This window comes from Aythya fuligula, chromosome 20, assembly GCF_009819795.1.
Source record: "Aythya fuligula isolate bAytFul2 chromosome 20, bAytFul2.pri, whole genome shotgun sequence".
NCBI lineage: Eukaryota > Metazoa > Chordata > Aves > Anseriformes > Anatidae > Aythya > Aythya fuligula.
Genome location: NC_045578.1, coordinates 6,806,395 through 6,829,552, shown reverse-complemented (window position 1 = coordinate 6,829,552; position 23,158 = coordinate 6,806,395). Strand labels below are relative to the sequence as shown.

Here is a 23,158-nt window from a genome sequence, read left to right as displayed (position 1 = left end):
GAGGAACTGCTTTATTCCAATTGTGCTTGTTTTCCCTGGGAAGCACCCTAGGAAGGCTGATGTCACAGGGGAGGGAAAAAGGACTGACTCACTTGTCCGCTGCTGCTTTCTTTTCAGGTCTTCTTCCTGTTTGTGATCTGCTGCCTCAGAGTCGAAGTCATAGTAGGTGTCTTTAGGCAGTTTCCACTCGTTGTTCTTATCCACCAAGTCAGAAGTCCTGCAGGTCAGATCTGCACTGAACTTCTCAATGTCGATCTTCATAATCCTGCAGTGAACGGTCATTCCCACCTGCAGGAGAGGGTCATGCAAAGCTGGTCAGCAGGTGTGGCTGATACACCAGGCACCCTGTGCTACAGAGCAGTCTGCGTGGGGTCGTGCTGCCAATGAGGAGGCACAAGTACCTCACGTATTTCAGACTGATACCACCTTTAAAAGTGATCCTGCGATATGAATTGAAAACCAACTGATCCCCAAGATGACTAGAATCAAAAGAGATTGAAGACATTTCTTGCTGGCACTTCTCTATCATCTATCTACACCCCACATCACACTGGAAACTGCATGTCTGCAAGCTAAAGGCAATGAATTTTGCTATTTCAGGTATCTTTAACAATGGGAGCAGCAAAACTGGACTTTATGATGCACAAGCAAGCAGTTATGTCTGTTCGGAAACAGACTGGAAGACACCCAAAAGACTACTGTAGTTAAATGGGAAATCCCACCACAAAAGCTGTAATGTCTTAGTCCAGTTAACCGTGCTGAAGTCAACAATGGCTCTTTAAAAAGCTGCTAAGAGATCTCTGTGCTTACAGGATTATCCATCACCTGCGTGGACTGTCAGGGAATCCAAGAAGACAGAAAAGATGTTAAACCTCTATTTTATCACGATAGAAATACGTGATCCCGTGATTTCAGAACCCCAGTCCCTGTCCTGAACAAGAACAGCAACTCTGATGACCTCCACAAATGAATTGCAAAAGAAAAAGCTACAAGAGAGGGAAACAGACCCTGCATATCTAACTAACAGCAGTTCTGTGAACTCTTTAGAAAGCCAGAAACAAAGGGCAGCTCTGCATTAGAATGCCTTTTGGTCTCCCAAACCCAGACTATAATAAATTCTCCCACAGTACAACATGTTAACTGATTAACATGGTTTCCACCAGCTGCCAAGAGAGATTTGCACTCTGGGACAAGGACGCTAACCAGAACCTGAACTTTCTGCTGATTTAAAGTCCTTCAATGGAAAATAAGGTTTGAGAAGCCATTTAGGAAACAGCATTAACCAAACTATGAATTATTGCCATTGACTCCATGCTCTTCTAGTTCTTGCAGGGTATGTGAAAACTCACTGCTTTCATACCTTCACCCTTTCTTCTGGCCGTTTGACCACCTTATCACTAAGAAATTTTGTTGGGATGAAGCCAGCAACGCCATTATCCAGACGTGTCTTCACTCCGATGGCCTGACCTGGGCAGGAACCGCTGTCAAAGTGATTCCAAACCTGGAGCAAGGCAAAGATAAAAAGTCAGTCCGCATGGAAACACAATAACCCAGGCAGCTCACACTCAAACAAGTCTAAAAGCTGTGTCAGCAAACAGGCACAGCCAGCACAGACGTGTGGAAGGGCAGAGGACTTCAACGAAAGCTACCCAGTAACACGGTCTTCCTACTTCAGCTGAGTAGAACTGGTGGGACTTTGCAACCAGGAACATTTTTAGACCCTGAACAAAAGCCTGCAGCTAGGGCTGGTTTCTAACGAACACTATAGGACTCTAAAGTCACTGATTACCAATGCTGGAATTCAAATGTTTGGAAGAGAGACCTAAAGTACAGCTGCATTAAGCAGCAGGGAGTCCAGATAAGTTCTTAAAATTGTGAAGGTGGCAGAACAAACTTCTGTTCTCTATGTCACTGGCAACTTCTCTGCGTAAAACACAATCCTAGACCACAAACAAGCCTGCTTTATGTATTTGCAAAGAACTGGCCAGCTTATCCCCAAATCCATTTCACTCCTAGTTCAGTTCACTAAGATCCATAAAGGACCTGTCAAATCCATACTGAGGCAATTAGTCAAAACTGGAACATTTTATATTTGCAATCAAAGGCCACATTCAGGTTGGGGTCCTGGGGCACTGCAGACATAATCTTGGCTCTGTTACCTTGTTTCTCAAGAGCCCTTGGCTACTGCATCCCTACAAAATGCTCAGGTCTGCTGATACACTCCTGGCAAAGGTAGGACCGGCAAGAGAAGCAGCCCTACCTCACTGAGCTCTGGGAAGTTATCCTGCTGACAGAAAGGACACTGCCAAAGGCCAGTTTCGTCGTTCCGTATTGCCTGGTCGTAGCTTTCTCCTTGTGGCCGCCTGTGGGCTATCCCGGTGACGTTGCAGATGATCATTTTACCTGTGGTGTGAGAGGAGAAGGAGAGAATGAAGAACTGAAAGCCAATTGCAGGGCCAGACATTTACTTGGATCTAAGGCAGATGTGTATGAAAGTGTTAAGACTTCCCAGGTACACACTTGTAACCTAGCACTGTCCCAATGTCACCCTCAGCAACATTCCTTTGCCCCACCTCTACGTATTTTAAATCTACTTAGGATGACAACAATCATCAGAGCCCTCTAAGCGAACACAGATGTACCTATATAAAAAGTCTCTGGAGTTTCTTTGGTCAGCATGTTGAAGACCTCTTCTGTGTTTGGAGCACGGTACGGTGTTCTCAGGTCCTTGTACCTGCAGCTCAGTTCAGCTCGGATGTCATACAGAGTGATATGCTTGTCACCATAGCCCTGCGTGGTATTCAAAGGTTATAAAGCCATAAGTGACAGGGAGGAGGTGAAAAGGGAATCCAGGGTAAGTTACAAAAGAATTCACAGAACTTATCAAACACCAAATTAAAAAACATTGGGGACGGGACCGCAGAGTGTATCATCAAACTGTAGGACTTAGTCACAGTATGTTGAGGAGGTAAAAAGTATTACTAAATTCAGAAAAAAATTAAGTTTGGGGGGGGCAAAACCAGCCTAATTACTGTCTTTTCCCTTCCCCTGCCCCAGGCATACTTTCTGTAAGAATTTACTACATGCCATTGTCAGACACCAAATACTTGTCATAGCTGTTTATAAATTCTACAATGGCAACAGATGAATATTATCTCCTAAAAAGGACAAAGGTCACCAGCTATAAAACCTAACAAACTGAGCTGGGCCACGCAGCTTCCCCTGTTTCTCAGCACCAGGAATCCCCAGCACACCTGTCGTTCCAGTTCTTCAGCAAAGGCATCAAGATCCAGGTCTTTCAGTCGCTCGGGGTTTTCTAAGATCTCCTCTAGAGCTCCTGCAGGATTAGCATCCTCAGCTGACTCATCATACTCCAGGGCATCTACTGCCATTTTTCTTGCCCATTCGTAGGTTTCGGGATGGACTCTGGAACCATCTAGGACTTCGATGTAGGAATCAGTACTGAAATAAAACCAGAGACACCTTCAGATAAGGACGCTGCAGAGTTCCAGAGCCAGCTCCTTCAGCTCAATATGAATTATCCTATTGACCATCACTGTTGGCTGCATGGCTGGTTTGCCACCGCTGACCCCAAAGGAACAAACTACTCTGAACAGGACACAAAGAATTCTTCCTTGCTAAATCAGTAGGACACAAGGCAAATTCCAGACTGCAGCTCCTGCACATCAAGGTCATAGCCAGGCTTTTGGATGCTACGTAGACTCGATGACTCATGACTCAGTTTGCTATAGGTGCTGTACAAGCGCACAGCTCTGTAAGTTTCCTTCCTTATACAAGTTAAATGTTGCCAACTGGTGGTGCAGCCACCTACATCCAGTTTGGAGAAGTGTATGCTTTGCCCTTGCACCTCTGGGACTTGGGTCCTGCAAGATCCAACCACTTAGTAGGGCTGGATCACTCAGCGTTAGGATTCAGCCAGGTGTCCTTTCTCAGACTGCTTTTCAAAGGAAAAAAAAGGGAAAAAAAAAAAAAAAGAAAAAAAATGCTGTGGCAGCCTTAGAAAAAGCACGTTCCCAACAAGTGACCCTTCTGCACAAAGCTGGCAGCTGAAGACTTAAAAAATAGGTTATCACTGTCCTCCAAACACACATTTCTTGTTCAGTTACCAGTAACCTGATGCTCTACAAGTTGACCAGTATTGCTATGAGGAAGTTAAATTGCTGATTTATGCCCCCATTCTGAAACTTCTGAAAAAATAAAATGCTGTTGGTAGGACTAGGCAGAAACCAAGAGAAGTGCATATGGGTCACTGACGGACATGCACAAGGACTACGGAAAGTTAAGGAACAACTGGTTTTAGTCTAGTTCCTCTTGACCACAAAGGGTCTTTCACGCCATAGCAAGCTATATAATTAATGTTCCGCAGCTCACACTGCTGGACACGTTTAGCTACCCTTAAGAATCAGATTAATAACCAGCAATACCTGAACTTGGCCAGAGATCAGAGGGGCCACACAGAAACTCCTAGGAACATGGACTCCACAGAACGAGACTGTTTTAGCCTGTGACACACTTAGCTTCACAGCCTGGGCAGCACTGAACACAATCCAATACCCACCTATCGCCCAGCGATGCCGTGTCAATTTTGATGAAGCCAGCACAGTTGATGAACACCTTGGGTCCCATGTGACACATCGTAACCAGCTGGGTCCTGTTCTCCAGGCGTGTGTTGTTCTGTTTTAAGATCTGGAGAAAGAAGAAACAGCATTAAGTTTTGCTATTCAAACCCAAGGTTTTCCCAGGAAAAGCAGCGGATTCTCACTGGACAGTGCGGTATTCAAAGCATCTGACATAACCAAGACCATCACAAATCATTAACTGTTGCCCTCTGCTTGTGTCTCAACACTGCACGAAGGGAGGTGACTCCCCATGGAACAGCTCCAGCTCTTAGGAAGAGCGTTGGCTTTTTGCCTTGTGTTTTCCACAGTATGGAGGCGTCCTGGTACCATAACAGCGCATCCGCTGCTGTGAGTTCAGGAGCTAGCTAGTACTGACAGATCTGCTGAGTTGCGTGGGTCTGTGAAGGACACAAGTCCACAAACAGCTTCGGGGTTAGGCGCAGTGAGGTAACGCATATGAAAACTCGTCGACGGAGCTGTCAGCTGCATCGCAGAACTCTGACTCAGCTCATCACAACACTGCCATCAGGCCAACTCGCACACCGCTCGGGATGCATTGTTTTTGTAGGCAGTGACAGAAGCCTCCTTACCTTTAGCAGATGAGTGCCTTTGCGTGGTCCCAGGCCACACACATACTGCAGCAAAGCCTGGCTGTGAGGGTGAGCAATTGCCCGATTGACATCCACTCCCACCTCGTTCACGCGGTTTATGAATTCGCAGTAGAGGGCATTCAGCAGTTCCTCCTTCACCACGTGCTCCTGACAGAAGGGAGAGGCATTAGCCTCGCAAAGGGATGTGTGCAACGCTTTGCCATAAGCAAGCGGGGCCAGACGCAGTAGACTGGCTCTCAGGGGCTGTACTGCACCTCAGAGTTACCCCTGGGAACAGCCTAAAGGCAGGAGGCAGATGAGCTAAAGAAGGCAGAAAAAAAGGTGCTGTGTAGCCTGAATGTGGCACAGAACAGGCAGAGCTTGCACCAGTTCAACTTGGGGTACTTTTCCTTGACAGAAAACAGTCCCAGGTCTCCCAGGCCACTTTTCTTTTCCCCTCCCAGAAATGGATCCCCCCACCCAAGGATCCTACAAGGAACCCTTACCTGCAGAGGGTGGAGTTTCAGGCAGAGAATATCCTCATCAGAGCTGCAGACCTGGGCAAACTCTATGAGAGGATCCTGAATGCGACGAGCAAGGGAGACTGCTTGACGCAGCAAAGGTGGGTAGTCCCGAAATTCATTCTGCAAGAGGCCAGAGAATCACATTTTGTAGCATAACGTGCAAAGACATCAGACAAGAACGGGAACACAGGAGGCATTTGGTGCTCAGGCAAAGAGAGCCGAGATCAAAGACCCACAGGAATGATGCTGTAACTTGGAATGAAACAAGCCCATCCACTCAGCTGAACAAAATCGATTTCAGAATGCACCAACATCTACTTTGTAGATCTGCTGATGCCAACTTCTTCAGGGAAACCTAAACAAGATGCTTTGCCTTGACCCAGGGATCAGCATGTCATTTTCTAGATGGATCACATGAGGCAGTGGATGACACAAGGCTGGGCCAGCAGAATAAACAGAGGCCAAGACAGCCTGAGTAAGACTGAGAGGTGTCTAGAATAACAGAAGGCTCACCTCAGACTTCTTGCTGTTCATGTAGAGGATGGCCAGTTCATTGTCCACCAGCTCCACTCCTATAGAGGACAGCTGCTGCCCCTGATCCAGCTCGTGAACAATTCTCTTTACATCCTCCATCAGCATCTGAGCATCCCTAGGGAGACATGGCCAAGGGTATTGAGGGGAGAATGCAAGACTGCAGCTTGCTACACACTCAAAAACTGTTCTGGGAGCAGCCTGTTCCTCCTCCAGCTAACTGTACAAACAATGAAATGTGGAGGAGCACAAGGAAAGGACTGCAAAGAGACCTGGAAATGCAAGGAACACAAAGACACTTGCTCTGACCTGTTCTCGCCTGCGATTGTCACCACGTGAGGCTTCTTGTTCAAAAGAAATTTTTTCAAGGTTTCAATATCCTGTGCCTGGAAAGAAGGTGAGACGGGTCAGAGTAGAAACGCTAGAGTTTCTGCATTGAATTAGCTACTAGTCTTGGGTTCCTATTTCACAGGGAAAATCCTCCCTCACTGCTACCTTGATCTGCCACCACAACATGGATCTAGATAAACACCTTCTCCAGAGGCCCTGCAGACAACTGCAAGGACAAACATGAAAGCTCTGCAGAGGAAAGACTGATGCTATCATGCTTCTGTGTTTCAGGATAGCAGTAAAAGCAGGGAATGGAAGTTAAAAGCCTATCCCAAGCTCCAGTAGGTCCTGCAGCATTTCACCATTCCAGCATGATCAGGGAAAGTGGAGAAGATTTGTAGCTGTATAACCACAGAAGCTCAGAAACCCCAACCAACAGAACTCGAGACTGGCAAGGCCCTGTCACTCCCTGTAGGAGGAGCAGCAGAAGCAAACTGGAATCTAACTGAAAGCCTATCCAGCAGAATAATTACAGGGTGGAAAAAAAAAAGGCAGAATTCTTGCATGCAGGAGTGACAAAGCCTGTGCTGTCTTCAGACTGGCTATTCCTCACCAGCTCACAGTGCATCACCCAGTTCCAAAAGCGACCTTTGGGCATTAGTCTCAAGACATGAGCTGTGCCAAGGCTCACCTTCTTTTCCCTCTCTTCCTCGCGCCAGGCATTCCTTCTCTTTGTGAAATGTGGCAATCGGAGGAAGTCTGTAACCTCGCCCTCTCCATTAACAAGAGCACAGAACACGGGGTGGTCCCTGCAGAACAAAGATCACTCAGAAACAGAGGACTGCTAAAGCTGAACACAGATCCAGAGCCAATTCCTCTCCTCCTACCTGGCTGAGGAAAAGGCAATGCCTAGCACCCGAATCCCCTTCCCTTGGTTTTCGTCCATGAAATCATCATCTTCCTCCACTTGCTGATCAGGACGGTACGAAGCTACTTTTAGCCAGTTGTACAGCTTGCGGCTGCAGGCCTAGAAGAACAGAGAAGGAGAGACAGGAGTGAGAAAATTCACTGCAGGTGCTCTGGCACAGCCCTTCTCCAGAGGTATGGTCAGGGACTGCTCAGGGCAGCAGGACAGTATCCTGCCAGAATTAGGACCAGGTCTCCAGAAACACAAAGCCCATTTTTCTTCCCACTAAAGCATCTGCTTTACTCTGCCTTTAGAACCTGACTCAGACCTCTCACTGTCCTCTCCTCCTTCCCAAGTGCCTGCATGTGGCCCATCAGCAGCCATTCTCAGTGTACTGTACGACTTTCAGCATTTGTAACCCCAGCTCTGACTCAAACCCCTCTGTCCCCCACCTCACCTTGAGAACATATTCCTTGGCCTCCACCAACAGCTTGTTCTTCAACTCTTTAGCCATCTGCACGTAGAGGAACTGGTTGAGGGACCGCTCAATGGCCATAGTACGCTGCCGATTCCACTCCTGCACTTGGTGGCTGAACTCATCCCGATAGTAGAACTGTTTGATTTCCTCAAAGTATGTCTGGTCGCTACCATAACTGCAAAAAGAAAAATAAAATCTCTCTCTCTATATATAGATAGAGACAGGATCCAAACACCTGCATTGATGCCACCACTGTCAGATTCCTGCACAGGGACATGACCTGATTCAGGAAGCTACCTGGTAAGTACAGAGAAGAGCCAATCCTCCCACCCAAGACTCCTTTAGGTGCAAGAGCTATGCTGCTAGACAGACCTCAGCTGAATGTTCTGCTGGCAGCACAGAGAGGACTGACACAGGGGAGCCCACAGCCACTGCAGCACACCCTTGCCTTATTGCACAGTGTGGCTGGTTGGAAGAAAGGGAAGAAACCAAGAAGCCACACAGCAAGGGTGATTTGAAAACAAGTGCTGCCTTTCACAAACAGCCTAAAGCCTTTAGAATTTGCTTTCAAATGAATAAGCCAGATTTCTTCTAAAGTTTTCAGTCAGATGATGATAAAAGCAAGCTCCCGAGGCTGCTTATCGTTAAGGACCAGGAGACCAGCCCACGACCTCCAGAAGCAGTTTGGGATACAGAGGAGCTCTAACAGCACAGCAGCACTGGACAAATGAGCACTGCCAGGGCACAACCAGCGAGGACTCACCCCTCCACTCCTTTCATGTCAATGCTGATGTCTATAGTCAGCAGCGCCTCGTCCTCCGCCAGGCTCATTTTCAGGAACTGGTCATCTCGCAGCTCCTTCACAGGCTTGTTCTTCAAGTATTTAAAGGAATAGGCATAGTGGGCTTCATCAATATCCTGGAGAGAGGAGAGAATCAGTAAGCATGGAGGGCACTCACAAGGAATGACCCTACTGTACACTGGTTTTCATTAAATACCCCTACGCCTGCCAGTTTGTGTTTCCTTCCCCAGCAGGATGCAGTGGAATCTGTTCCCAGCTGGAGAAAGACTGTTTCAACAACTGAAGGCAACATCTCAACAGTAAGAGTCAGATCTGATGAAATGCTGAAACTAAAAATGCTGCATGCTGCTGAGCTGGCCTCTCTGACAGCCCGGCTCACACACTGCAATAAGATCTATTCAGGGTTGCCACTGACATGGGAGAAGTTTCCAGATGCAAAACGAACATTTGTGTATTATTTAGATCCTTCTCTGAATTGAACCACAGAGTCAGAGCTTCCTTCCTTACCTTCTTCCCCTTTTTGGTTGGTGAAATGTTGATTTTAGCTCTCTCTTGGAAAGTCTGCCTCAGGACCTGCCTGACCAAAGGCTCTCTGGCTATCTGCAAAGCCACCATGTACCGGGCTCCTTCCAGCACAGCTTCTGGACTGGGGAATTGACTAAAAGGAAAAAAGGCAACAGTAAGCACTGGGACTTGAGAACATGCCAAGATCATCCGCAGGCCTTGAGCGAGGATCCCCACACACTGACCTACACACGTAATCCTTGGCCAGCTCCAGGGGCTCTGCAGGGAACTGCTCTGTCTCGTGCCGCTGGTAACTGTCTCGGAGATTCTCTCCGAACTGCTCGGGTGTCAGACCAAACTTTTTAGCCAGGCTGTCTGGGGGGGGGAAATAAAAATCACAAAAATGATGAGAAGGGTACTGGAGATTATACTGAGCAAGATTACCAGTCCTCCTCCTCCAGGTAAGCCACACAACCCAGAAGAAGACGCAGGCTAGGCCACAACACACTGCAAGCTCAGCATGACAGAGCAGAGCCCTTACCCAGCCCAGCTGTTTGACAGATGGTGTACATATCCCGACGGGAAGCCTGCTTCAGCTCAGGCCCTTTCTGCTCATCATCTTCAGCATCCTCTCCTTCACCTACAGGAAGCGTACGTTTAGCAAGGCCTCTTTACAGAGGCATACTGTCAGCTGCAGTGTGTCACCAGCACAACAAAGGGGACAAGCACTGTGCAACACAGCCCCTAAATTCCATGAACACAACTGAAGGGTCACAGTAGCCTTAAAATTATTCAGTGTTCGACAAACACCCTGTAAACACTAGCTTTTCTTCAATTTCTCTCTTTTGCACAATTTTAACAGCAGTATCTCTGGGTTGTATGCTAAAACATAAATCAGGGTAGTTGGATCTTTTCTTTTACCCCATCACGAGGTGTGATATTCTGTCCCTTGGAAAAACAGCATCCTGTATAACTGATTTTAAGCATTTTTAGAGATATTTGGAAGACCTGGGACTAACCTGAGACAGAAGGGAACTGCAGAGATGGTCTGTGCACACACAAAGGCTTTTCAACAAACTTTCTTACTACTCTTTTGAACCAGGATTTTGAACCAGCCCAGGATTAGGAGACTTATCAAGTTTGGGGACAAACCTTCTTCCTCTTCACCATCCTCTCGGATACGCTTTTGCTTCTTTCGAGCAGCCTTTGCAGCATTCTGCATCTTAGGGATGTCTCGCCCATAGTACAGCAGGAAGTGATTATACACGTCCTTCAGCTCGTCCATGGACTGCACATCCTTCAGCCTAGAACATGCAAAGCCAGCATGTTACATCCTGCTCACAGCACAGCTGTGGGTAGAGCGCTCACAGAACCTGCTCTAGGACAGGTCAGGCAAAAGGAGCGCTTGGGCTCATCTTCTGAAGGAGTTTTAAATATTTCTCATCGCTGGCTTTGTGGTGAGGCTAAAATCAATGTGGTGCAATGGCCTGAGGTTCAACGTTGTACAGATAGGCTGGTACACATTAAGTCATTTTGGAATGAATACAAAAACGTCATGGCACCATACCTCTCCATGTCAGTAGTATCAAGGGCCCTTATCCCATCAGCCAAAGGCTTGTCTGGGTCAGCAGATATTTGCTCATACTGGTAGGCTTGCATCTTCTCAAACAGACGTGTCAGGTTCTGCTTGCGGATCTTCAGCTGGGTCCACTAATGTTAAAACAGAAATCTCCAGTGATGCACTGTAGCTGTGTCACATTTATCTCCTCCCTTCCCCCAAAGACGGGATCCTAAGGAGGCACTCCCAGGATTTCAGGATATTTGTTGTATAAAAATCATCATCAACACCTTCACTCACAGCCATGCCCAGATGTGACACACATGGCAGATTTCATCTCAGAGACTATTTGTTTATTTTCTCTTAACACAAATTAAGGTTTGGATCTACCTAATAGCAGAAAAGGAACTTGCACTCCTTAGAGGAAAGGTCACTACACAAAAGGAACTTGGTGAAGGGAAAGGACTATTTTTTGCACTCTTTTTTGTCAGGTAATTCTTTAACATCACGTGATGACAGAGATGCAAAATGAGTAAAAAAAGGCATAGAAGGTCTCCAGCTAGGTGGGAAGATAAAATAAATGCTGATTGGATAATTACCAATGAAAACACCTCTCACCTTCTCATCCCACTGCCAGACTCTCCACAGGTCATTGATGTGCAACTCTGGCTCTACATACTCCTTTCTGTAGAAGGCGATGAATGGGACCTAGGTCAGAAACGAGACTCGTCAACACCAAGCAAAAGGAGAGGGGGCTGCTCCTGGCAGCCAGGAGTCCAGAGACTGCTCCTGTCCCACATGGGAGAACAAGCTGATGGGGCAGCAATGTGGGAGATGTACCAAGTCACAACACAACTCGAGACTGTTCCACCAAAGAATGCATCACATACACCAAAGAGCTTCTGTGACATCAGATAACACCTCAGATAATAAGTCGAATGGACCAAGGAAGGTTCAAGAGACTCTGGAATTCCTCCAACTCATTTATCAACTTGTCCAGGGTCAGGTAAACGGGGCAATAGCAGCCCCATCAAACAGGCCTTAAAACCTCTGCTGTCGCATCTCACACGAGCTGAGCTGTACTTTCCAGAGAAGCAGCATTTTGTCACAGCACAGGCAACCAGGTAAGGCACCTCAGACCTGCCTACTTTGTTACCCTAAATACCTCCCAGCAACCCCTTGACTAATCCTGCCTGGATAAGGAGATGGTGACTCAGGCTCTGCCTTGAAAATGAAGCTGAGTTATGAGGTACCTCGAAGTGTTGATTTCTCATGAAATTCAGGGCTTCTTTAATCTTCTGGATGGTGCTGGGCCCCTTGCGGCTGAAGCTGCTGGCAGCTTGTCCACGATCAAGGTAGTCAGAGCTTTCCTAAAAGGATAAACACCACATTATGTTGCTTAAAAGAGCAGTCCAAGCTAAGGCTGGAAAACGGTGATCCCTTTGTTAGCTGGAAATACAGGCTTAGCTACATGCTGCGATTTTAGACCACAGAAAAAGCATGACTGGCTTGAAGGAAAACACAGAAGCAGCATCTGGCCAATGTAACTCATCGTTAAAAGCAGATCTCAGCTAATATTAGTTTACCCTAAGTGCACAGTGGCTCAGAGATCTTTCAGTCTCTTATGACAATTATTCTTGCAACATCTCTGGGCTGCTTTTTGTCCTGTTTTATTAATGTGGAAATGAAGACGTGTGTGTTAAGTGACCCACTCAAGACCAGAAAAATAGAAAAGCATACTGGGCATGACGTTTCTCTAAGCAAACTCCTGGAACGTCTCCAGGGTAGAAATCTGTAGCACCTTCAAGTCACCAGCCATCTTAGGACAGAAGTCCCAGGCATAGCCCTTTACCTGCAAGGAGATGGTGGGTGTTGCAAATGCATTCCTGTAAATCCAGTCAGCTTCTTCCTCCAGCTCGTCATCTTCAGCGCTTTTTACTGGGATGGATCGCAACTGTGAAAAGACAGCGGGATTAGCAGAGGCATGTACAGCACCAGGGCTCATGCTGCAATGTTTTTAGGAAACCTGGAGATGACTGTTTTGAGCTGTAGATTGCTGTGGGGTCTCAGTAGCTGACACACCCACGGGGCTATGCTGAAGACAGCTCTTCAACACCTTCATCTGAGCAAACAGCAAATCTGCATCAGCGTTGCAGTAGGTAAAAAAGCCAACAGGTCTGCCAAAGACGTGTGGAAAAGGCTGTAAAGGTGCATAGCCTTCTATGATGAACAATTCAGGGTACTTGTGCTTCCTACAGGACTCCAAAGTCCCATGAAGTTACATCCTCTATTCCCATCTGGCCCTGCTCCCACCTTGTTATCACTTTTCTTGCTGCAGCCACAGAATAACAGAACATAAAACAGCTCAAAAGCCTCTCTGGGCATTTAGGCCAGCCACTTCTCTTTCAGGCGGAGCCTGCTCTAACCATCTGTGACTATGACAAGACATCTGAACGAGCCACTTATGGCCAGAAGACATTATATACAGCACTTCCTTATGCTGTACACACTGGTGTGGAAAAAAAATGGGTCCTGTGAAAAACTGGCAGCTTCAGACATCACATTTCACAAAGGCAGGTAACAAGCTTCCGCACAGAACTGTATTAACATTCACTAAAGGGAGATCAAAGGACACTGACTGTCCAGGGAAAACCCGAATAAGAGGCAAAATTAAGTGAAAAACATGAGATAACAGAATGACTCCTAGCAGCACTAACAGGACTCCACACGGACAACAGTATAAATCGCAGACACTCAGATTATTTACAGTGGGTTACAGAAACACCTTGCAAGGAACAGTTGTGTTGGCTGGCACAGCTGTAGGCTAGAAAACCCTAGCAAGCCTCGGGCACTGCAGCATCACTTTTGTTATAGAGGCACAGCTCACAGGGTTACTAACAGCACCCAACAGAAAGGGCATCTCAGCAGAGCGCATGCCCTGCACCACACCCAGAAGAGCAACACTGGCACCCAGTGGCCAGAGAGAAGCTACGACCAGTGCTAAAACCCCTCTGGGTTTACACAGCCAGAACAACTCCGTTTCACTGTTATGTTAGAATGTGGAGCTTCAGCCTGCACATTTAAAGTGGGATAGACAAAAAGGGAAAAGAGAGATCAAAATCCAGCCAGCAGCTGGGTGAGAAAGCTGGCCTGCAGGTCTCAGGCCTGCTGTACTTGGTGGGTGCTGAAATGCTTTCTGTTTGTACATCTGTCCCCTCTTCCCTCACCTGGAACCTCTCAGGCATGTCTGTCATGCGTATCTCGTTGTCCTGGTCTGTTAGGTGACTGCTCTCCAGCTCACTGGGCTCATACATCTCGAAGATGCTACGGCGACTGACACGCTTCTTGGTGGTCTTCTTGGGTCGGACGCGGGTCTCCCCTTCAGCCTCTTCATCCTCGTATTCATATTCCTCCTCCATCTCCTCATCGTACTCGTTGTACTTCTCAAACTCATCATAGTCAAAGTCCACACCGAAGATTTCCTGAGCTTCCTGCAAGGCACTGGAAGGCAAAAACTATCCTTCAGCCCCATGATGCAGTTCAAAAAACATCGGTCTGGCCACAGCACCTAAGTTTAACCCTTGGTTTTGCACCTAAGCTAAAGAAAAATGGATAGGTACACAGATATTTGAGCTTTACATGTAAATGCTTCTCTTAAGGGACTGCTTTTGGTATTCCCATAAAAAATCTAGGGAAGAAAGAAGTCTGTGACTTCCTAAATGTCTGCCCAAAAGCCCCATGTTTAAATTCACCACATTCCTTTGGGGAAGGAGACCAGCAGTATCCAACCACAAGCTGAATCACATTGCAGTTGCAGAAGTCAAGTGATCTGAGCACTCCTTTTAAGGCTCCGGGCCAATTTCCAATCAATACTTACGCATCAGTGTATCCAGGGAGCTTCTTTCGCCATTTTGGCTTCTTCAGAGGTTGTCCATCGTCATCCACAATGAAGTCATCGATGTCTGGACACGGAAAAAAACATTTTAGCAGTCAGGACAAACACACACACACTCAGCCAGTGCAGCTGTGCGCCTCCACCACAGACTTAGGCTGCTGCCTGCTGGCAGTCTGCACAACTACCCACAGCATCTCCTTCACCAACCTCAGAAATTCCAGGAGCCTGAACCACAATTACAAGCTAGAACAAACTTTTAAACCCAGGACAGCCATCTGGTGTCTATCTGCAGCTCAGTGCACAGAAAATGCACTCAGAAAAAAGCCTTCCTGCTTCGGACCTTAGACAGAAAGAATTTCTGCAACTCCTTCAGTACAGCACCAGCAGTGATGATGGGCTAATGCCCAAGAGCACGAGTAGGGCAGGCATGGGCAGTGCTACTAAGTGCTAAACTGTGCCTCCACTTTCTTTGTTCGAAGCATTTTCATGCTGAAAGCAGCTTAAAGGAGGCATTCAACACCTCAGTGTATGCAACACGTTTCTGGACAAAGCAGTTTAACAGACAAACTAAATCTGCTGCCCAGAAACGTTTAATTCTAAAGATAGTACTAATCAGACACCAAGAGCTTGACCACAGTAGGGCTCCAGCTTTTGGTTAACTGTAGATCAGTGGAAGTCTTAACTTGGTTGCTGTGCTTTAGTCCTACAACAAACTTCAGATGCAATCGGCCATCCATACTCACCAGATTCATCTTCTTCCTCCTCCTCCTCTTCTTCTGGTGGAGCAACAGGAGCTTCAACAGCTTCCCCTCCCTCCTCGCCTTCGCCATCCTGAAAGATTTCTTCAGCAATGGCTTCCTTCTCATGCTCTTCCTTCCCATAGTCTTCCTCTTCATCATCCTCATCATCGGACATCTTCCGCACGCGCCTGAATTTTTGCTGCAAGCAAGAAGCCGTGTTAGTGCACACACCTCTTGGCACAGACACTCACGCTCCGTGTCGTCTCTGCCAGGCCAGAACTGCACTTCCTCTGCTCCCTCTGGAGGGGGAGCAGGATGGAGCCCAGCACAGCACAGGCAGGGAGGGGCAAAGAGCCCTCCCCTGGCTCCAAAAGAGCCACACTGCAGGTAACTTTTCCACACAGGCAAAAATTACTGGCAGATGGGCTCTTCTGAACCTGCGTTGCAGAGGTGGGAGGGGAGGAGCAGAGCAGATGTTACAAACAAGCACAAAGCGTTTTGGAAACTCTAGGAGCCAGTGCCCAGTTGCCTTGGCAAAGAGAGAGCGTGCTTCCTTCGAGCACTCAGCTCCTCCTTTTCAAGGAAAGCAGCAGACTGGAGGCACTGCTCGCTCACTCCACGCAGGAGCCCACCCTCTGTGCCAGGATGCAGCACACCGTTAGGACCAACGTGGAAACAACTCACCCGTTTGACTTTAACGCCCAAGTTCTCTTCGATGAGGTCGAAATCGTCGTCCTCCAGGCGGTCATCAAAGGCTGACAAGAAAGCAGAGGCGAGTTACAGTCCCCCTTTACTGATGTGGGAACAGACAGGTGGGTACAGCTCACCCAGGGCACACAGACACCGCTTGCAGCAGGGCAGTGTGAGTGTTAACACCGTGGCCTGCACCACCCCAAAACTTACTGCGCTTTCTCTTTTTGTGGCCAACATCGTCTTCAGAGTCTCCAGAGTCACTGGCTTCTTCCTCCTCTTCCTCCTCCTCGTCGTCATCATCATTAATGAATCCTTTCAGGTTCCCTTGCTCATCTTGATCATCCAGATTTTCCTCTTCCTCTTCCTCATCTAGGGTGGAGAACAATAACTACTGCATAAGTGTCTAAGGCTTTTATCTCCCAAGGCTCTTGCACAACTCTGTACAAACGTTTTCCTTCACACTATCTGCGCAGGGAGCCTTAACTGAAGGCTTTTACTGACACAGAACCAGGCCAGCTGCTCACACCAGAGCCCCATTTCTTGTCTCACGCAGAGGGAACAGGTGGAGTGGTCACACTGGGAGAATTCCCGTGCTTTTACTGTTTACTATCAAACCGCGCATCCCCCGGGGGTGAAGAAATGTACTTCCTCTTGCCAAATATAAAATCCATCTAAGCGCTTTGAGGAAGGGAAGCGCTACAACAGCTGAGGATATCGCCTACAGATGGCCACGCTACTGCTGCACGGGTACTGCTGCATCCACAGCGTGAGGAGATGGAAAACAGAGCTGTGAGGCACGCAGACAGCTCAGCCTCCTGGGCGCAGGCAGGAAGACTCACCGTCCTCATCTTCCTCTACAAATTTCTTGGTGACTCTGGGCACGACCTCCCCGTCCTGGTTGTACTCCTCCTCCGACTCCTCCGCCTCGCTTTCTACGAAGTCAGACATGGCTGCAGCGTCTCACGCGCAGGAGCTGGGGAGAGAAGACAAATCCATCGCGTCAGCTAAGGGAAAACAGGGTCAAATCAGCTCTCCAGGTCCTGAATCGCCCAGAGCCCCCCTCGCCTGAACATCCCTGTCACCAGAGATCAGCCAAGCCAAGCCAGCAGCCCCGTGCTGTCAGCTCCTGTCGGGCTGTGTCTCAGCGAGCCTCAGGCTCGGCCAGGAAGGCGACCCTAAGCTGTCCCTGACACAGCGCTGGGTCAGGCACACTGTCCAACCAATTAGGACCTTGATGTGATTAATCCCTGCTTAATGAAGCCAGGGTGATCCCTAAAGTGGCCTTGGCTGAGTGCTGAGCGAGGCTCTGCCGAGAGCCAGGGAGCCCCACGGAGCAAACAGCACGTTGGGTGCCAAGGGGGAGAGATCAGGAGGTAACAGGGGACTGCAGCATGGGGTCATTTCTGCACCCAGAACCTTTTGTTTGATGTTTTTCCCCAGTGGGGTTTCTGGAAGCAGCATAAACCAGGGCTAGCACGAAGGAAAGTGTTTGTCCATCCTAACACAGCCTCAGTTCTGTCTCCTTGAGCCTGTCGCTTCCTGTAGCTATAAATCTGCTCTAATTTGCAAAGGATTTCTTTTTTTTTTTTTTTTTTTTTCCTTTTTAAAAAGGCCACAGCAACAGAAATTTCTAAAGCCAGCTATAAGAAAACCCCGATCAATCCCTCACGTGGCTGTGACGCTGACAAAGCCAGCCCAGGAAGACGCAGCAGCCTTTGGTACAAAGCAAAGCTCCGAGGAGGGATCAGATCTAAAGGCAAAACCTCCACGTTAAATTCCATCTGATGCAAAACAACAACAAAAAAAGCCCTACACGATGGGGAGTGATACCTGACTGTGCTTCAAGGTGCTGCAATAACCATCTCCCCACCCGACCGAAGCTTTGCCGTGCCACATCTCGTGTGCAGGGCTTCTTGTTCCGCCCACAGATCCCCCCAGCTGGAGCACGAACACGGCAGCTTAGGGAAAAACAGGGACTCGCTTCTCACTTTCAAAAAAAAAAAAAAAGAGTGGAAAAAGGCTGATCTTGGCGAATATTTTGCTTTAAAATATTAATAGCTGCACAGGAATACGTTGGCCCCGCCTCATTAAAGGAAAAACCACGAGAAAGACGAGGGAAAACCTCGGAGTTTTCAGGCAGGAGCAGAGAGCAGCTGCTGTTCCTCCTCACCACGCTCCAGCCAGGGCCAGACGCAGCGGGCCAAGGCTGCCGCCCCGCTCCCAGACAGCACATCGCCGTCCTGGCGCGGGTACAGGCTGATCCCCATCCTCACCCGGCTCATCCTTCTCCCAAACGAGGCGTCAGAGGGCGAGGCAGGCGCCGGCTGAATGCGTTTCCCTGCATTTTGGAGCAAAGGCCCCCGACGGGCTCGGTGCCGCGGAGAACAGGAGCTGCTTTGTTTGCCAGCCTCTGCCCGAGCAGCGCGGCGGTTCCTCGCACCTAACTGCAGGGCGAGCGGCTTCCGTGGCATTTCCCAGCCTAACGAGCCTCCTTCTGCCCACGACAGACATCCAAAACGTCCATGAGGACAGAAAACCCCCCATCACAGCACCGCGTGCTCCCTGCTGTGAAGTGTTTCCCCCAAAAAATGCTCGAGGCGCGTGCCCAGCGCCTCTAGCGCTGCCTCCAGCCCAGGGCAGCTCGGGGCCGTGCGGTTCCCCGAGCTCTGCTCCACGCCGGGGGTGCCTGCACTTTGCTCAGCTCAAGGGCACGATGGCAACCTGCCAGAGTCCGCGAGCTCCTTTGAAGCGGGGCGACAGCGAGCAGGCAGCTCTCCCTGCTGTCGGTACGGGGAGAGCAGATCCCCCAGCACATCAGGCTGGAAATCCAACCACGCGGCGAGGAGCTGCAGCGTCAGGAGGCACAGCGGGGACAGAGCCACTTGTAGGGCCGGCATGGGGAGCAGCAGCACCCCACAGAAGCCTCACACATGGGTGAGGGAAACCAGAGGCATCTCCTGCTGTCCGTGCCCACGGAACAGCCGGGCAGTGTCACCGTGAGACCACACGAATTCTGCGATTTTTATTTTTTTGGACAGCTTTTTTTTAACCTCTGCCACTTCACGGTTCAACTCCCTGAGGATCACACAGGTCCACGGAAGCACCTCTGCCAAAGCCATCAGGGCACAGTTCTGTCCAGCTCTCATTTTAAAGACAAAACAGCTGAACTGGAGAAGGTTCAGAAAGCTCTGTCACAGCACGAGGGCCAGAAATCCTGGCTCGATTAAAACACGGAGCCCAAGGAAGCCCAATCTATTCATTTTGTCAATGAAACACTCAGGAATTGAGTGTTAGCATGGTGAGAGTATGTCGACAGGAGTAAGGCTGTGACAAGCGGCTTGGTATGAAAATCCCAAACCAAGGGCAAAGGTAACGTCACCGCTCCAAGGTCTTACAAGGAACCGATCTCAGTGTTTTTACAATAAAAATGCCGCATTTGATCCCTTGCAGGCATCTCATCAGCCGTGGGCTCTTCCTGAGAGCCACTCCGTGGGGCAGGCAGGGGTTTTGGCAGGCCTGAGCCCCACCACGGCGGCAGCACGTGTGGTGTTGAGGTTTCACAGCTGCTTTACAAACTTTCAAAGGCAGGACCTAAAACAAACATCCCCCCTTCCTCAGTGCGAGGTGAGTAACGGGGCTGAGGAGCAAAACGAGGAACAGACCCACGATGTTCAGCAACACCGGGACAGGGGCAGGTCCGGGAGAGCTCCGGCAGCTCAGGCAGCCCCGTTCCTGCTTCACGAGTCCTGCCGCTGCCTGCTGGTCCCGCTGCTCCCACCTCCCCCGATGCTATCGGGCCGCAGGACATCCTGTGGCAGCGAGCGCCGCGGCCCCGCAGCCCTGTGAGAGCGCTTCCGCATCGCTCCCTCAGACCTGCCACGGCACGGTTTCCTGCGAGGACCAGAAAAAGGATCTGCCCTCCTCGCTTTCTCTGCCCTGCCCGTGCCTGCAGGCACCCGGGTGGGATCTCTGCTTTTAAATAACTCCAAACTCTCCGTTTTGGACCACGCCGGGGTGTTGGAGTGGTGTTTTAAAAGAAGGAAGTGCTGAGGGTCTGGCAGCTCTTCCCTGAATGGTGAAAATCGACGTGGAGGCAGTCGCTGCGGTGGCTGGGGCCTCTGTTACACCCCCTGCCATCACCTCCCGTGTGCCACACAAGCACCCAGCATCCTCCCCCAGCAGGGTTCAGCTACCCTAAATCATTTAGCTGCTAAATTCATCGCTTCCTTCCCTTCCTCGCATCGTCATACCCAGAAAAAAACAAAGCAAGCACTGACGGAAGCAGAACGGGGGGGGGCTGCGAACCCCCAAACCACCTCAAACCTCACCCCGCCGCGACCTCCAGCCGTTCACTCTCACCTTCCATGTGCTGCTTTTTAATCAATCGTGAGCTCCTAACAGGGCCTGCCCAGGCTGCTGCCCCCCCCCCAGCATTTTTGGGGGGCCCCGCCAGCCGTTCACAAACCCAAACAGGGCGCCCCAGCTGTGCGGGGACTTCTCCTGCGGATAGGGTGATGAGAACCCATAGGGAAATGGGGAAATAGGGGTGAGGGTCTCGCTCCCCTCCTTATGATAACGGGGAGGGGGGTGGCAGCAGGGTGCCCTCCCCGGGCTGGATGGCAGCCCTGAGGTGGAGGTGGACACCCCAGGGGTTTGTGTGTGTATGGGGGGGTCCCACCGCCCCCACCCCACAGCAGCTGGGCTGGGAGGGGGCGCCCTAAAGGAGGGGGGGGGGGGGGTCAGGGGGGTGCCACCCCCGCGGCCTACACCCGGGGGCGGGGGTGAGGAGCACGGAGGGGCCGCCCAGCCCCCGCCCCCACACCGGGGAACCCCCAGAACCCCCCCCCGACCCCCTCACAGCCCTTACACCCCCCCAACCCCCTCACACCCCCCCCAGGCCCTCCCCGTGCCCCCCTCACGGCCCCACCGGGCCTCACCCCCCCCCGGCAGCCGCCCAGCCCGGCCCAAAGCCCCGGTAGATGCCCCCACGCAACCCCTAGGCCCTACCGAACCCCTCCCCTCGCCCCTCACAACCCTCCCGGAGCCGTCCCGGTCCCTCCCGGCCCCTACCGGCAGCGCTGGGCCCGGCGCGGCCTCCCCCGGGGGCGCTGAGGGAAAATGGAGGCGGCGGCGGCGGCGGCGGGGGGCGGAGCAGACGAGTTGCGACCTCCGGGCGGGCGGAGCGGCGCCACTTCCGCTTCCGCCGGAAGCGGCAGCGGGGATGGGGCCGGAGGTGGCGGCGGCGGCGGCGGCGGCTGCGGGCAGGGCCCCGCTCCCGGGGCCGGCTCCGCTCCCGATCGTGGCGCTGGTGCTGGCGCTGGGCGCGGCCGTTAACGGGGCAGGAGGAGGAGGAGGAGGAGGCGGGCCGGGCCCCGTTACGTGCGGTTCGGTGGTGAAGCTGCTCAACGTGCGGCACAACGTGCGCCTGCACTCGCACGACGTCCGCTACGGCTCCGGTAACGGCCCCGCTACCGGCCGCCAGCCCCCTCCCGGGCGTTATTTACCTGCTTATTAATTTATTTCTTAATTTTTTTTATTTTTTTGTCTCCCGTAGGCAGCGGGCAGCAGTCGGTGACCGGCGTGGCGGCGGCGGACGATGGTAACAGCTACTGGCGGGTGCGGGGCCGCACGGCCGCCGTGTGCGAGCGGGGCCGGCCCGTGCGGTGCGGCCAGGCCATCCGCCTCACGCACCTCGGCACCGGCCGCAACCTCCACAGCCACCGTTTCGCCTCCCCGCTCTCCGGGAACCAGGTACCGGGCACGGCCTCTGTGGCCCTTAACCCCGACCGGGCTCCTCTTGTTCCCTAGGACCAGCCCCTGTCCTTACCGGGACCCCATTGGGTCCTTACCAGGTCTCTATAGGGTCCCCAACAGGTCCCCGGTGTTGCTGTCCCCATCCTTCCCAGCTACACCTTGTCTCCCAGCCCCTGCCAAGCCCCCTGGACCCCCCAGCCCCATTTTTCCCTAGCCCCATTATCCCCTTGTCCCCCTCAGACCTATTTTCCCTTGCCCCGTTATCTCCTCAGCCCCGTTCTCAGCCCCAATCCCACTCTCTGCCCCCCATTTCATGCCAGCCCCCCCCCCAGCAGCCAGCAGGACCACCCCCACCACAGCAAGCTGCATCCCCTGGGGCACCCAGGCTTTGCTGTGCCCCCTACAAGCCCTGGGGCACCCGAGCTTTTACTTTGGGGAACAAACTTCTAACAAACTAGCACCCAAATGTGCACTCCTTAACCCTGACTCCCCTGCAGACCCATCCCTGTGGGTGCTCCCCCTCCGACACCCCCATTTTCCCCTCCCCACCGTGCCACAAAGCTCCGAGCCCCCCCCAAAACGAGCTCCTTTTCCCCTCTCCCCACGTAACCGGGTCCTTGCTGCTGCCACCACAGGAGGTGAGCGCCTTCGGGGAGGACGGCGAGGGCGACTACCTGGACGACTGGACGGTGCTGTGCAGCGGGACCTACTGGGCGCGGGACAGCGAGGTGCGCTTCCAGCACGCCTCCACCGACGTCTTCCTGGCGGTGACGGGCGAGCAGTACGGGCGGCCCATCCACGGGCAGAAGGAGGTGCACGGCGCCGCCGCCTCCAGCCAGCACAACTACTGGAAGGTCATGGAGGGCGTCTTCATGCAGCCCGGCGAGGTTTTCAAAGCGGAGCGTTACCACGCCGAGCTGTGACCGACACAGACTGACGGGCCCCGGGCCCCGCGCGGGTCTGGCGTGCACCAAAAAGTGGAGCCCGACGTCCCAAACGCAGCACGGAGTGAATAGTTCTCTTGTTCTGAATTTCACACGGCGTTAATAATTCCGTTATTCTGAATTTGATACCAAGCAGAGCTCAGTGTCTGGCATTCGATGCAAAGCAGAGCCCCGCAGCGTGAACCCAACACCAAACAGATCCCAAATGCAGCCCCAAACTGATCCCAGTGTCCCAAATCCAATGCAAAACACATCCCTATGTCCTGAA

The 23,158-nt window shown here is 51.2% G+C and overlaps 2 protein-coding genes across 2 annotated transcripts in view; one reads left to right on the top strand and one right to left on the bottom strand.

The window, feature by feature from the left end:
• Positions 1-21,325, bottom strand: part of SUPT6H (SPT6 homolog, histone chaperone and transcription elongation factor) — a 27,109-nt gene extending 5,784 nt beyond the window's left edge. Inside the window, exons 1-29 of the mRNA XM_032200670.1 lie at positions 21,263-21,325; positions 17,032-17,165; positions 16,403-16,561; positions 16,184-16,254; positions 15,503-15,698; positions 14,742-14,826; positions 14,092-14,365; positions 12,717-12,818; positions 12,118-12,234; positions 11,483-11,572; positions 10,874-11,016; positions 10,459-10,610; positions 9,848-9,946; positions 9,552-9,681; positions 9,310-9,460; positions 8,764-8,918; positions 7,980-8,175; positions 7,503-7,642; positions 7,307-7,424; positions 6,595-6,671; positions 6,268-6,403; positions 5,737-5,874; positions 5,231-5,398; positions 4,580-4,707; positions 3,255-3,462; positions 2,643-2,790; positions 2,261-2,403; positions 1,361-1,501; positions 93-288 (exon numbers count right to left, since the gene is read on the bottom strand). Of these exons, the coding sequence (XP_032056561.1) occupies positions 93-288; positions 1,361-1,501; positions 2,261-2,403; positions 2,643-2,790; positions 3,255-3,462; positions 4,580-4,707; positions 5,231-5,398; positions 5,737-5,874; positions 6,268-6,403; positions 6,595-6,671; positions 7,307-7,424; positions 7,503-7,642; positions 7,980-8,175; positions 8,764-8,918; positions 9,310-9,460; positions 9,552-9,681; positions 9,848-9,946; positions 10,459-10,610; positions 10,874-11,016; positions 11,483-11,572; positions 12,118-12,234; positions 12,717-12,818; positions 14,092-14,365; positions 14,742-14,826; positions 15,503-15,698; positions 16,184-16,254; positions 16,403-16,561; positions 17,032-17,140 (3,970 nt within the window). The 5' untranslated portion in view covers positions 17,141-17,165; positions 21,263-21,325. The remainder of the gene's footprint in view (positions 1-92; positions 289-1,360; positions 1,502-2,260; positions 2,404-2,642; positions 2,791-3,254; positions 3,463-4,579; positions 4,708-5,230; positions 5,399-5,736; positions 5,875-6,267; positions 6,404-6,594; positions 6,672-7,306; positions 7,425-7,502; positions 7,643-7,979; positions 8,176-8,763; positions 8,919-9,309; positions 9,461-9,551; positions 9,682-9,847; positions 9,947-10,458; positions 10,611-10,873; positions 11,017-11,482; positions 11,573-12,117; positions 12,235-12,716; positions 12,819-14,091; positions 14,366-14,741; positions 14,827-15,502; positions 15,699-16,183; positions 16,255-16,402; positions 16,562-17,031; positions 17,166-21,262) is intronic.
• On the top strand, positions 18,906-23,158 carry SDF2 (stromal cell derived factor 2). The gene is made up of 4 exons (XM_032201157.1): positions 18,906-18,978; positions 21,193-21,648; positions 21,747-21,943; positions 22,582-23,158. The coding sequence occupies exons 1-4, from the start codon at positions 18,906-18,908 to the stop codon at positions 22,867-22,869; spliced, it is 1,014 nt and encodes a 337-aa protein (XP_032057048.1). The 3' UTR covers positions 22,870-23,158.